Genomic DNA, 15,211 nt, shown 5'->3' with positions numbered 1-15,211 from the left:
CTGCTTTGCATCCAATCAGGGTCCCCTTCAGGGAGATAATTTAGTTTTTTTATTTACATAATGTTACTGCATATGTGATTTGGGTATGTGCCGGTGGGTAGCGGGGAACAGGCAGATTAGAGAAGAGGACGTTCGGCTAGCGAGGCAAATTGACCGGAAGAAACGAAGCAAACCCCGGATTACGCGCAGCTCCAATACCTTCCCGGACTATGAAAATGGTGTTGTCCCGAAGGCAGAGGGAAGAGCTCAACAAGGCGGTTGCGGATTATATGGCATCCAATGGGTTCATGGAAGCTCTTGAAGCCTTCAAGAAGGAGACAGACATGTCTGGCGACATAGACAATAAGTACGCTGGCCTTCTCGAAAAGAAATGTACGTCTTTAATCAGGTTGAAGAAGAAGGTGATGGAACTGGAGAGTAGACTGGCAGAGGCCGAGAAAGAGTACATTTCGGGCGCACCTACACGGGAAAAGCGGTCCCCTACAGAGTGGATTCCCAGGCCTCCCGAGCGGCATGCCCTCACGGGCCACCGGTCACCAGTCACCCGGGTGGCCTTACACCCTGTCTACAGCGTGGTCGTCTCCGCCTCAGTAGACGCCTCTATCAAGGTTTGGGATAACGAAACTGGCGACTTCGAACGAACGCTAAAGTGCCACACGGACTCCGTGCAAGCTTTGGGGTTCGGCCACACTTGGAAGTTTCTAGTGTCTTGTTCAGCAGACATGATCATCAAATTGTGGAATTTCCAGACATATCAGTGTATTCGTACAATTCACGGACACGACCACAACGTGTCGTCAGTGTCCTTCCTGCCAAGCGGTGACCATGTGGTGTCCTGCTCGAGAGCCAAGACCATCAAGTTGTGGGAGGTATCCACGGGGTACTGTGTCAAGACGTTCACAGGCCATCTGGAATGGGTGCGCATGGTTAGAGTCAACTCCGATGGCTCCCTCTTGGCCAGCTGTTCTAATGACCACACGGTTCGTGTGTGGGTGGTGGGCACAAAGGAGTGCAAGCTGGAGCTTCGGGAGCACGACCACGTGGTGGAGTGCATCGCGTGGGCACCCAGGAGCGCCCACCTGCACCTGGGGGGCAACGGCAGCGGAGACAGCAACCGCCGACTGGCTGGCAGTGGCGCAGGCCGGGCCCAGGGCACTGGACTCTTCCTGGCCTCGAGCTTGCGGGACAAAACCATCAAGCTGTGGGACGTCAGCACGGGCCTGGCCGTCTTCACCCTGGTGGGCCACGACAACTGGGTGCGTGGTGTCAAGTTCCACCCCGGTTGCAAATACCAGCTGAGCTGCTCAGACGAGAAGTCGTTGCATGTCTGGGAGCTCGCACACTAGCGATGCTTCAAGATGATGATGATGATGAAGACCTCTTATGAATGGCGCTACTAAAAATGTTTTTCTGTGATAAGAATTACGATGGCAGAATGAAAATAAATGTTCAATTGTTTCATGCTCATAGCTCCAAGTGCATAGCGGTGACGCCTTGAGTCGAGCTTTGTTAAGGTAATAATTTAGTTGCGGAACTGCACAGCGCAATCTGGTATAAGTGACCTCTAACTGGTGACATACACACCACTGTTTATTCCAGGAATAGCTCAAATGCTCGAAATCTTTGACACCGGAGGCCTATCTCGCTAGCCGAACGTCCTCTTCTCTAATCTGCCTGTTCCCCGCTACCCACCGGCTCATACTCAAATAATATCTGCAGTGACAATATTTATGTATTTATTTTACCCTCAATGTCAAATGGCATTACAGAGGGTGGTGGGTTGTTACAAAAAATTGACTGAACAAAAAGCAGTTAATATGATTAGATTTCTAAATGAGATCTTTTATAAATACAATATTTTCCAATACACTTATATATTAATATGTCTTAGCTAAAACAGCACAGAACCTAATTACACCATGTCAGCTAATTCAACAAAAAATACTTATTAAACAATGTTAGCTGATGTATCACGGAACAAGTTGTAATTACTTATAGCGATAATGTCACCAGGAAGTCTGTTCCACTCTTTTGATGCTCGAGGCAAAAATGAATTGAAGAACGTTTTGTTGTTGCATGGAGGGATGCCTACTTTAAGATAATGAACAAAGCGTTGGGATATGTGCTAAGGGTGAAGAAGTAGTTCGTCATGCAGGAAGAGATGATGCTAGGTGTTCAAAAACTGAGTGCAAGAAAACTTTTCCTGGTGGAAATACTCCTGGTTGTGTTATAAATATACAATATAAAACGAACGGAGTTCTTCTAAACAAGTTGAACAGAAGTTACCAGATTATTATAGGTGAGGTCCCACATGGCTGTAGCATATTCTAGTTTAGAGCGTATTAGTGTTTTATAAAGCTTAAGTTTTAAGCCACATGGAGCATTAAAAAGGCTACGTCGTAAATAGCCAATTATGCGGGTAGCATTGATTATTATGTATTCAGTATGAGGTGACCAGTTTAGAATAGTTGTTATGTGAACTCCAGAATATTTATAGGAGCTATAGGAATCCTTAAGAATGTTAATATGACAGTAAATAGGTGAGGTAGTACAAGTTTTTGATAAACACATGATTTTGCCCTTTTTAGTGTTGTGGTCGATGAGCTATTTTTCACGTACGCCAATTAGATAGAGCGTTAAAATCAGCTTGCAATATGTTTATGTCTTTATCATCAGTAGTTTCTTGAAAAATCACACAGTCATCAGCAATAAAAAGAACCTTTGATGATACAACTGATGAGAGGTATTTAATATAAATAAAAAAAGAAGAGGAAGCCTATGCAAATCCTTGCAGAATGCCGGAATGAACTACGTGAAAAGATGAATTGTAACTGTTGCAGTAACGAATTGTGCTCTCTTAGTGAGAAAGCACTCAATCCACAGTTTGTTATCGTCAAGACATAGTTGGTGCAGCTTGTAAAGTAGCAGTTTATGGCAAACCTTGTCAAAAGCTCTTGAGAAACCTAGAAAATTGTAGTCGGGATGGTATAATTTTTCAAGAATCTGATGTAAGTGATGAGTGACTGCTAATAACTGTGTTTCACAACAATACTTTTTTACGAAAGCTATGTTGTGCAGATGTTAAAAAAGAATATTATTTCAAAAAATTTACTCTCTTTGTAAATTTACTAATTAAACATTTGGGACGATAATTGTTCGGGCAGTGTTTGTTACCAGATTTATAGAGTAGAACGACTTTTCCAATTTTTTCATTGACTAGGAATAGTAGAAGTATGCAGTGACTGTTGGAAAAATTTTGTTAGTACAATAGAATTGTAAGCACAAGTACTTTTATAAAAGAATTGTATTATTTCCATCATAACCAGTAGGCGAATCATTTTTAAGTGATTCAATGACGCGTACAACTCCAACGGTTCCAATAATTTTTGATGACATGGGTGAATAACTGTGTAAAATTGCGCTAGGTAAATTATTGCGGTTATCTAAAGAAAAGTTTTCGATTAAATATTTGTTAGGAACAGCAGCGCAATGCCCTTCACTAATTTCGTTACCGAATGAGTCAATCAAGGAAATATGGTTGTCGGACAGCGGCCTATTTACTCGGCAGAACTTTTTGCGTTAGTTTGTAACATAAAGGAAAAGCGTTAGTAAGAAAATTATCTTCAGGGGATTTAATTGCAGATATGAAGATGTATGATGCAGATTTGTAGGCAGCGAACCGGAGGTGGTTATTCAGTAAACATTATGCGGCAGGTTAAAAACGTTTCTTTTTGTTATATAAACGTTTGATGTGAGCTTTCCGCCATGACACACGCGCGTTCGATATGACGGTACGGCAAGGAGTATACTTCATGATTTGTCGATCAGCATCAGCAGCAAATAAATTCCACTTATACTGCACTGAAAGGTTATTCAAACTGCTTAAAAATGTCTCTAGAAGATTTATAGTTCACAGTTAATCGTTTAAAAATTTGCTTTCTTACAATGCTGTTTCGTTTTATTTTTTATCTGCTTTAGCTCAGGGCGCATTAAATGAAAATGATAGTAATGATTGATCACTAATGCCTGGTCTACAGGTTATAGCGGCAACAAAGTCTGGTTGATTTGTAAATATCAGATAGAGAATCCTAGCACTGGTAGTAGTTGCCCTGGGGAAGTTACTACTTCTGTCGGAGAAAACACTGAACATAGGTTAATAAATTCAATCGGCTGTGACGAAGATGGTAATGAGAAAAGTGCGTTTGCATTTCATAATTAGAAAAGTTGAAATATCCGAGCAGAAACAAAGGATGTGATAAAGATCGTGTGCACACAATATTAATTGCGTCATGAAGTTCATCGGCAAATGCAAAAGATGAAGACGGAAATCGATACCGTACTTCTAATATTATATTGTGGTTACCGATGGTTACTATAGCTCAAACTAGCGCTAGTTTACTAATAATATGGATACAGCAAGAAGGAATGCTTTGTTGAAAAGAATGCCACTTCCCATCCGATCTCAACGGTATATGTAAAAATGGTTTGCGTCATCCAAGATTTCTTGATCACGGACATGTGCATGATTAGATGTGAAAACAGCGCAAAAATACATACAAACACGGAACAAGAGACGACAAGGGGCTGAACTTGCAAATAATTTTTATTAGAAGGAACACAAACATATATCAGACAGAAGATGTAGTCAAATGGCAGAACATGGTGGCTGCGCAGCTGAGCTAACAGGGTACAAAAAAGAACGTAATCACAAAAAATCGACACTTACGTAAACACTCAAGAAAAGAAAAGCAAAAAAGAAATAATGATCACATCTACTTGCAAAAACATGCGTTACCATCAAAAATACTAACAATCGCTTTAACCCGACAGCGCTGAACCCAGGCATCCATCCTCATTTACACCAAGTGCCATGGACCGTTTGCTTACGCATCTTTCTCTCTCAATTTCAATGTAAAGAGACTCCATCACCTCTCTAGTACATTTGTCCAGATGGCCAAAAAAGCAAGTGCTTTTGTCCACCAGTGGATGGCAGCCACACTCCTTGTAATGAGCTGGCAAGTGCAATATGTCTTTGTATATTTGCTCTGTTTTTACATCCAAACACGAACCACCAACTACCCCAACTTCCACTTCTCATGTGCATGAAGCCACGTTTCAATCAAAGCAATTATCTTTGCAATGCATATATCAATAGCTAATGGTAAAGAGTTTCGTTCAGTAAACTTCTAACGTTAATTAAATGAACAGACACCAGAAGGCATGATTTCCTGTCACCTACCCTGGCACAACCCTAAGTAAATGCGTTCCCTTAAGAAGCCCGCGCATTATCTGTCACCTTTTGATAAATCGATACGTTTTCTTACATTTATAACTTTATCGCACTCCATAGAAAATACATGTACAATTTTAATTAGTATTAACTTGTAACGCAGCTTGAGTGACGAAGAACCGCGCTGAGCTTTCTCAAAGTTGTTAAGTTTTCTTTTTACGCCCCGCCGCGGTGGTCTAGTAGCTAAGCTACTCGGCTGCTGACCTGCAGGTCGCGGGATCAAATCCCGGCTGTGGCGGCTGCATTGCCGATAGAGGCGGAAATGCTGTAGGCCCGTGTGCTCAGATCTGGGTGCACATTAGAGAGCCCCAGGTGTTCGAAATATCCGGAGCCCTCCACTACGACGTCACTCATAATCATATAGTAGTTTTGGGACGTTAAACCGCACATATCAATCAATCATCATTAGGCTTTTCTACGAGCCTGCCCCGTTGCAACAGAAAAATCTTCGCCGACTTACATGTTTTTAATCTTTAGTTGATTGTGCAGTGATAGTACTTTCCCTTTTGTTTTGAAGTTAGTGAACTTGGCCACAATGGGGTGGCATTTAGTACGTGAGTGGTTGCCCAAATAGTGCGCGATTTCAAACGACTGCCTGGGAAAACTGTCAAGAACAGCAAAATAGAATTGCTATGACATCGACCACCCTATCACTGAAACAAAAAATATGACACTTAGTATTGTGTGGTGACATAAACATGTATGTAACTGCAAACACCTAAGTTGTAGGGATTATAATACGGTGGACTTATTGCTTAAAAATTGTTTTTCTACTTTTTTGTAGTACGCCTACGAAATTTGGTATAGGCACTGGAATGTAGTATTGTGTGTATTATGCCCCCCCCCCCCTCCATGGAAAAAAAAAGTTGTATATGTCGTGCTTTTTTTCTGTTTCAGAGTGCACCCCGTGCCCTTTAACACCCGTTCCGGTGTTAGGTGGCGTCGCTGCTGCCGTCGCCATTGGTGGCGTAACCACGGGAACGTATGCGTGGCACAGAAATTAGGCAATTCGCACTAATGTGCACAGCACGTAGAAGTGTGAAGCTTCGATGGTGTCACCACTCGAACGAGTGTGTGCCACAGGAATTGAGCAAACCCCACTACCATGCACGGCTATTGCGAGCGTCAGACTAAAATGAAGTATGTGCCAAATGAATTGGGAAAGAAGCAAGCAAAGAAAACTTCTGGGCAAGCCCAAACACCACGTAGAGCAGGCGCGAGTATCAAATGAAAACAAAGTATCTGCCTCCGGAAACGAGCGAGCAAAGTTGGATAACAACTTGCTGGTAGTGGCTGTGTACTTCGACATTGCGCACTTTTTGCAACTCACATGAACCACACTTCGGCCCACACCGATGTTACTTTTGGAGAACCTTGATATAGGCAGAAAAACAAAAGAGACATATTGTTCCCAGTTATGATCAAGAACATCCCGTTCCCATTCGTCGTAACGTATCCCAGTGATGAGACGACCTCAGGGAACCCTTCCATATACCCCGTCTTTGGAAAACAGGCATTGATGGAGAAATACATTTCACCCTCGAAAAAGCTTCCTTCATTACATTACGACTGGCAAACGTGTGTTCCCATTACAAAGAGTTCCGGAAAATAAGTAGAGCTGCGCAACTGTCAATGCATACATACATATCTCTTCCAAATCGTTTTTCTCAACTTACCGCAAAACGAAAACACCTAAACAGCTCCACTCCGAATTCGTATTATGCGGACGCTTAATCATTGGCAATTTTTTCTTTTTTACAACGTTCGCTTTTAAGATTTTCATCGTGTATTGATAACCGTTAGCGTGTATTTTCAGTGTTCTAAACATGAACGTACCATTATTTATTTTTTTATTGTTAAAGTGTTTTTTAATTTGTTGTTTCGTTGCTGCTTCAAAAATGGGGCTGTCAACCGCGTGAAGCATTGCTGGCTTTTATTCGTGGTCGTTAAGATGAGTAGTACGTACGCTAAAAAATTGGTTTGGCATAATTTTATTTCATCTATATACGTGTACGGCTTAAAACAACTCCTTTTCATTTTTCTGTCAAAAAGCTGAGGCGAAGAACCGGGGGTTTGTCGTGAAACATGGCTAAGCTTCTGCCTCCGGTGGTAACGTCACACTTCTAAGTAAATTTCACCAGGATGCTGAGGCAGAAATTGAACTCTTAGCTGTTTTTCAGAATAACAGCCCCAATGCTCTACCGAAGAAGCCCACACCACACGCATACTTATTTTTCGCATCAGTGTCAACTAAATTTCTCTCCTCCATGCTATTAATCAACTTAATCGGGATTGCGGTGCCATAGAGTTTCCCATAGGTAGATCGGAGGCAACTCTGGCGCTAGTGTCTGTGTGAGGGGCAACGCAAAGCGCTTCAGCCAGCATCGGAATGTTGTGTAGTACACAATTTTGTTTATTATTCGTACCTTCAGTTCCAATTGACTTCGCGTGGCTTGGAGGTACTTTGTCATGAAATGACAATGAGTCAAAATACTTTAGGTGCGAAGCAGCTCTTTGACTAGTTTGTGTAACGCTGTCCCACCGTCCACACTACTCTCCTCGCCGCAGGTGTTGGAGCGGTGCAAAATAGCTCATGCCCTTTTAGCAGTGCGCCGTGACGTCCTTCTAGCACGCCAGCAGTGCGCTCGCATTGTGTCAGCTCTCTCTCACTTCAGCCCCTCCACCGCTTGCTGCGCTCGGGCCCATTCCTCACGTGGACATCATTTTAACCGTGCCACCTCTCTCTATCTGTCGGCAAGAAGCCATGAGCCGGCGCGCGTGCGCTATAGTGCATGTGCCTCGAGAATCTCGCAGCGCCGACAATGTGGACCGCGCGCCGCTGCTTGCCGGAAGATCACGCCGACGGGTAGGACGCCGTCGTGGCCGGCTTCCCGCTAGTGTGCGCGTTCCTTTCCCAGATGTCGCCGGCGTAGCGAGGGTTAGTGAAGCCGATCGCGTTCGCGAATGGCGATGTCAACAACGAAGAGGTGCGAGCCTGGGAAGCCGAACGATAGCGTCGGAACGAAAGACCAGCGAAGCCGACTAGGTGATAGTCCAGAACACTGATCGCGTTCGAGAATACATAAGGCACGCGGGTAACACAGACGAGACGCGAGCCAAGTAAAAGGAGAGCTGCGTCTTCAAGACGTCCCGCCTCCCACACTCTAAGGCAAAAGGGTGTTAAAAGTGTGTGTGGTTTGTCCTTTTGGGGACTAATGGGGCTGACACAACCATTAGTCTATTTAAGGAATAACGGCACTGCGGCTAACAGTTAGTCCCCACTTACAAGCTCAAAGAACTAACATTTAGTCCTCACGTTTGCACCTTAGTGAATAACCATTAGTCCCACAATTGACCTCAAAGGACTAACATTTAGTCCTCACACTTGCACCCTATAGGGCAACTGTCAATCCCCACAATTACACGTCACCGGGCAACCGTTAGTCCTCACAGTTGCACGTCGCCGGACGAACGGTTGATCCACTCAAGTACTCCAATCGGATGAACTTTGTATCCTCAGTTGAAACATTGCTTTTGTTGATTTTCCGCCAGGCCTAATAATTTTTTCGCCTGTTTTTCTGCTCAGTGAGCAACAAATAGCGCAGAAAAGAACACGCGAGAAAATAGTTAGCCACCTGTACCTGCTTTCGCAGTCACGGGAACAACGAAAGAGGAAAGCGAGACATCGAAATCTTTATTTTTCTACATACACATGAGTTTCTCCATTCTTATAAGTGAATTCATGGTGAAGTGTACAAGTCTAGTCTCTTTGTCACATCTTGTTCACTCTTCGTGTTGCGTCTCCGACAGAAGCGATAGATGACAGGCATTGCAGACACCAGCGCACGCAGCCTTCTGCCTGTTGTGTTCCCACGGCTGTACGTACAATAAGATAGTAGAAATAGTTAGACACACGTGACAGAAAATGAAGATGCACGCATATGACAAGTACGTGCAAGGTAATATAAGAACATGCGTGTAAAGTATAACACACAAATAACTTTACCTTCACATCTCGCACAGTCCTTCTGAAGCTGCTCTGGCGAAAGAGATGGATAAATGGCATCGCAGACGCCAGCGCACAAAGCCTTCAGCACGGTGTGTGCCCACGGCTGTACAATAAGTATGTAAAATATTGAGTCACACGTGACAGAGGATGAATACGAATCGATTTGAGAAATAAAACATACGTGAGATATGATATACTAGTAATTTAAACGTGATATCACACAACCTCAAAGACTCATTTCGATCCCCGTAGCGCAACAGCTTAGGAGCGGCGGCCGAAGCCACAACTCCGCGAACCACCGTGCCGCCAGAATGTCGGCGAGTCCTAATTGAGTGACGTCATTCAGCTCGAGCAAGCGAACGCGAAACCAGACACGGCGCTGCACGCGGAGTGTCTGCCGCCAGCGAACTTCGAACAGGAGAGCGAGCGCACGCTTGGCCGCCGCCACGAACAGCGCTGGGCTGGTTTTGAGCTAGCGCCGAAGAAATCGATGGTAATGCGGCCCTTTTCCAGAAACTCGAGCGAATGCGGCGTACCAACGCGAGTCCACCGCTGCGGCCAATGGATGTAGCCGAGCTACTTGCGACCGACTGACGGGAAAGCCAGCAGTAATGGAGACCAAGTTTCACTGAGTTCCGACGCTACTGAAATCCCCGCCAGCCCGTGCTGGTGCACTTACAGCGCGCGAAGTACTACAACCAAGCTTGTTACGAGAACTCGCAACGTGTTTTCGACTACTCCCATCACAGCGACGAGGTCTCAGCCCAATATCTTTAGCCCGGAGCTCATCGTGGCGGTGAAGACAAGCGAGCACTCGGGAGGCCAACGGCAAAGGCGGCCTATTTCCTGGCGGTCTCAAAGCACAGGCAAACTGCAGACGCCCAAGCTGACCTTCGCGGTGCATTTCGCGCGTGCGATATACAAGACCGAGCCCGTTGCCGGCAAGCACGATCCGTATCGCACACGCAAAAAGTAGAGTAGAATAAAGAATGATAATCTACTTGCGAAAGAATCGAGCGCTGATTTCTGCCCTGAGTCGGACTGAAGTATACATCCGATAGGCCTGCCCTCTTCTCGGCCGTCATGTTGGCCTTCCCAACTGTTGCTGTCGTGTGTTGGTCATGACTATATCTAAGCCAGAGATATAGAGCGTGGCGTGGTGACGTGTCGAGACTTGCTCCAGACTTCATGGGTGCAGCGAAACGTAAAAGCAGCAGCCCACGCTCATCCAAGCGTACACACAAGCACCACGTCATAATTCCTAGATCGTCGAATCCACGCGGCCGTGGTCGAGCACTCCAAGCGTGATGCAACGCGAACCGTCGCCAGCAAAATACGGAGAAAGACTGGGCCAGGAGAGGAAGAGGACGAATAGTGACCTTGGCAACGCTTTGCGCAGTGCCTGCATTTGCCGGGGGGGGGGGGGCAAGCACTGTGCCGTACTCCCGACCGGGCTGCAGACATTAGGTGCCTTTCTCCTCTGCTAACCACTACCACCTTTTGCCGGGCAGTTCATTCCTTTGGAGCGTGTTTGCAGACTAACCCCCGAATGCAGAGATGTTACTTGGCTCGCGGCTTCAACTTAACTTGAGCAAGTCGGCGCGAAGCAAGCAGCGGACTTCAAAACGCCCAAGTCAGCCTTCGCGTTTTATAGATGCTCAGGCTGTCTTGCTTGGTCAAGTCAAGAACGAGCTTCAAAACAGAAACACGCTGCTCGCCTGCTAACGAGGGTAATAATGAAGTTGTTCGCGTAAGGCATGCATTACACCAAAAAAAGGCAATACGTTTTAAAATAACTATAAAAACGAAGGGCCACAAGCATATTCTTGCCATTTTACGGCTAACGAGCGGCACGTAGTGCCTGCCACCACAGCGATGCGCAGTGTTGCTTCTGTAAAGCGTTCGTTGCCCGCTGGTTTTAGTGGCCACCCAAATGCGGTGCGTTTCTCCACGGTTGCTTGTTTGGAGGCGAAACAAGCATCGCGTTGGGTTCTTTCGTCGTTTTTTTTTTCTCAATCGAACACCATGGCATGTTTATGTGCGGACCTGGCTCACGAGGTGACGCGATTTCTACGGTATTTGCCTTTCTGTTCGCCTGTGTGCATGCCTGTAATGGGCTAGGTCGCAGTTATTATGAAAAAAAAAAACAAGTTCTGGGAACAAATGTGATTCGTATCCTTTTGTTGAGCTTGGTAAACAAGAGAAAAAGCGGGGGTCAGGACATTGCCCTCAGCAGAATTCTGTCTCGCGGGGTGCAGCAATGTATCGCTGCATCATGGTGACGCGGATAAAAAAACCCGTGATAGGGGCACTTCTTTTTTTATGTGTGTGTGATTTTACGTAGCGTTGTGCTACAAGCGATGCCTTTCTGAGCGAGAAACAGCGCTCTAGACGGGACGAAAGGATAGACGAGGCACACGGACACAGCACAGTCATTTTTTTTTTACCGAAAGAGACGGAAAATGTCGTCGTGTTATAGAAAAACAGAAATAACCTTTGCGGTTACGGAACACTTCGGCGTTGTCAACACCGGGGCTATTAATACGCACGTGTATGTAGTCAACACAACCTGTAACGCAAGGGAACTCAGCCACTTCATAACAGCCCGCCGGCTGCGGAAAGCGCACCAGCATCGCGTTACAGGTGCTTTGCGATGAGTAGCGTAACTTTTCCGACTGCACGGCACACTGTCGACTACGGAATGCGGACGAAATTTCCGGTGACTGGTTGGAATGTGCCAGCGCTGTAAAACCTGAGAGCCATCAGTAGCTGTAACACTGGATGCACGGGCTGTCTTCGGTTGTCCCCACTTTCACGGAGCGGCAACATAACGAGCAGCTGCCCCACGGCGTTCTTCATGAATCTGTACCTAGCGTGGAATTGTTGCTCGTCGTACAACACCATCAGATTTCCTTGGTCACGTAAAGCGGTTCCAAGAATCTTCGGCAGGCAGTGCGCCTCAAAAAATGCTACGCTTATGGCGAGGCAAGCAAACTCAAAAGCGGCCACCTTTCACGCGACGTCCATTCGAGAGGTGGCCATGTTGGAATGACGCACGAAGTCGCTTTCAAGCTAGCCCCGCAGCTGACTTGAAACTTGTCCTGACTTCGACCGAGCCAAGTCGCCTTCAAGTCATCCGCAAGTTCGAGAACGATTTATGACGACCGGCAAGACTGTCTTGAGTCAAGAACGAGTCAAGCACGAGTCAAGTAACATCTCTGCATTCGGGGGTAAGTGGTTTACACGCAGTACGTTGTTTCCCATTGGGGTTGCTCCTCAACGGTCTATCCGTTCATCGCGCGCATCTATTGGGCTCCGTTACTCTTTTTCGGGTAATTTTGCCTTAGAGTACATATCTTTGCGTTTCAAACAAACGTTTACACGAGTAAACGCTACACTGAGTTTCGATTCAAACCGTTCGGCCAGCACCCGCGTCGACGCCCCTTCTAACTGGGTCAAGGCCGGGCGCTCCACTACGGCTTTGCATCCAATCAGGGTCCCGTTCAGGGAGATGATTCATAGTTTTTTATTTACATAAAGTTACTGCATATGTGATTTGGGTATGAGCCGGTGGGTTGCGGGGAACAGGCAGATTAGAGAAGAGGACGTTCGGCTAGCAAGGCAAATTGACTGGAAGAAGCGAAGCAAACCCCGGATTACGCGCAGCACCAATACCTTCCCGGACTATGAAAATGGTGTTGTCCCAAAGGCAGAGCGAAGAGCTCAACAAGGCGTTTGCCGATTATATGGCATCCAATGGGTTCATGGAAGCTGTTGAAGCCTTCAAGAAGGAGACAGACATGCCTGGCGACAAATACAAGAAGTACGCTGGCCTTCTCGAAAAGAAATGTACGTCTTTAATCAGGTTGCAGAAGAAGGTGATGGAACTGGAGAGTAGACTGGCAGAGGCCGAGAAAGAGTACATTTCGGGCGCACCCACACGGGAAAAGCGGTCCCCTACAGAGTGGATTCCCAGGCCTTCCGAGCGGCATGCCCTCGCGGGCCACCGGTCACCAGTCACCCGGGTGGCCTTACACCCTGTCTACTGCGTGGTCGTCTCCGCCTCAGAAGACGCCCTTATCAAGGTTTGGGATTACGAGACTGGAGACTTCGAACAAACGCTAAAGTGCCACACGGACTCCGTGCAAGACTTGGGGTTCGGCCACACTTGGAAGTTTCTTGTGTCTTGTTCAGCAGACATGATCATCAAATTGTGGAATTTCCAGACATATGAGTGTATTCGTACAACGCACGGACACGACCACAACGTGTCGTCAGTGTCCTTTAGGCCAAGCGGTGACCATGTGGTGTCCTGTTCGAGAGACAAGACCATCAAGTTGTGGGAGGTATCCACGGGGTACTGTGTCGAGACGTTCACAGGCCATCGGGAATGGGTGCGCATGGTCAGAGTCAACTCCAATGGCTCCCTCTTGGCCAGCGGTTCTAATGACCACATTGTTCGTGTGCGGGTGGTGGGCACCAAGGAGTGCAAGCTGGAGCTTCGCGAGCACGACCACGTGGTGGAGTGCTTCGCGTGGGCACCCGAGAGCGCCCACCTACACCTGGAGGGCAACGGCAGCGGAGACACCAACCGGCGGCTGGCTGGCAGTGGCGCAGGCCGGGCCCAGGGCACTGGACTCTTCCTGGCATCGGACTCGCGGGACAAAATCATTAAGCTCTGGGACGTCAGCACAGGCCTGGCCGTCTTCACCCTGGTGGGCCACGACAACTGGGTGCGTGGTGTGAAGTTCCACTCCGGTGGCAAATACCTGCTGAGCTGATCAGACAACGACAAGATGTTGCGTCTCTGGGAGCTGGCACACCAGCGATGCTGTAAGATGATGATGATGATGATGAACTCTTATCGATGGCGCTCACCCACAGAGGGGGATGGGCCAAGATCCGGGTGGCAGGACCCTTAATTGAAACAAAACTGAAAATGAAGCCAATCTGAAAATTATTTTAAAAATAATACTACCAAAAAAAACAAAAATGTTTGCTGAGCAAGCGGTCAAACCATCTCTCGTTTTTGATAGACATAACTACGAAATATAAACTAAAGATCTGAAAAGGTTGGGGTTCACTAGCACGGTAATCTTTTAGTTGCGTTGTTGTAATCAAACACAGTGGGGCATACATCCCTGTGGCACTAACCAAATGAAGTTCCGCCAAGTGATAAAATTACTGGTAGAATTACTTGTATTCCTAGATTTTGTAATGGGGCTACTAAAAATCTTTTTCTCTGATAAGCATAACGATGGCAGAATAAAAATAAATTTTCAATTGTTTCAATTTCAATAAATCGAGTGCATAGCGGTGACGCTTTGAGTCGAGCTTTGTTAAGGTAATAATTTAGTTGCTGAACTGCACAGCGCAATCTGGTATAAGTGACCTCCAACTGGCGAGATACACACCACTGTTTATACCTGCAATAGCTCAGATGCTCGAAATCTTTGACACCGGAGGCCTATCTCGCTAGCCGAACATCTTCTCCGCTAATCTGCCTGTTCCCCGCTACCCACTGGCTCATACCCAAATCACATATGGAGTAACAATATTTATGTATTTATTTTACCCTCGATGTCAAATGGCATTACAAAAAGGGGTGGGTTGTTGCAAAAAAAAATAAACTCAACAAAAAGCAGTGCATATGGTTAGATCGCTAAAAGAGATCTCTTATAAGTACAATATTTTCCAATACATATATATAATAATATGTCTTAGCTAAAACAGCACAGAACATATTTACACCATGTCAGCTAATTCAACAAAAAACGTTATTATATTAAACGTTAATAAATATTATTATGTAATAATATTATGTTATATTATAATATTGTAATATATAAAAATATTATATAATTTAAATATATCATATTATTATAATATAATATTATTAAAAATAATAATAA

General features: G+C 45.7%; 1 protein-coding gene and 1 pseudogene across 1 annotated transcript; both read left to right on the top strand.

Moving 5' to 3' along the window:
- Nucleotides 1-208: 208 nt before the first annotated feature.
- On the top strand, nt 209-1,346 carry LOC142777032 (lissencephaly-1 homolog). Its single transcript, XM_075881337.1, has one exon. It carries the CDS (start codon nt 210-212, stop codon nt 1,344-1,346), a length of 1,137 nt encoding a protein of 378 aa, XP_075737452.1. The 5' UTR covers nt 209.
- An 11,631-nt stretch (nt 1,347-12,977) lies between these two features.
- Nucleotides 12,978-14,221, top strand: LOC142775140 (lissencephaly-1 homolog; annotated as a pseudogene).
- Nucleotides 14,222-15,211: the final 990 nt, after the last annotated feature.

This window comes from Rhipicephalus microplus, chromosome X (assembly GCF_043290135.1).
Source record: "Rhipicephalus microplus isolate Deutch F79 chromosome X, USDA_Rmic, whole genome shotgun sequence".
NCBI lineage: Eukaryota > Metazoa > Arthropoda > Arachnida > Ixodida > Ixodidae > Rhipicephalus > Rhipicephalus microplus.
This window is presented reverse-complemented; position numbering and strand designations above follow the sequence as displayed.

What these genes read in the sequence shown, in the direction of transcription:
- LOC142777032 (XM_075881337.1), top strand. Translation starts at nt 210, where the DNA reads ATGAAAATGGTGTTGTCCCGAAGGCAGAGGGAAGAGCTCAACAAGGCG.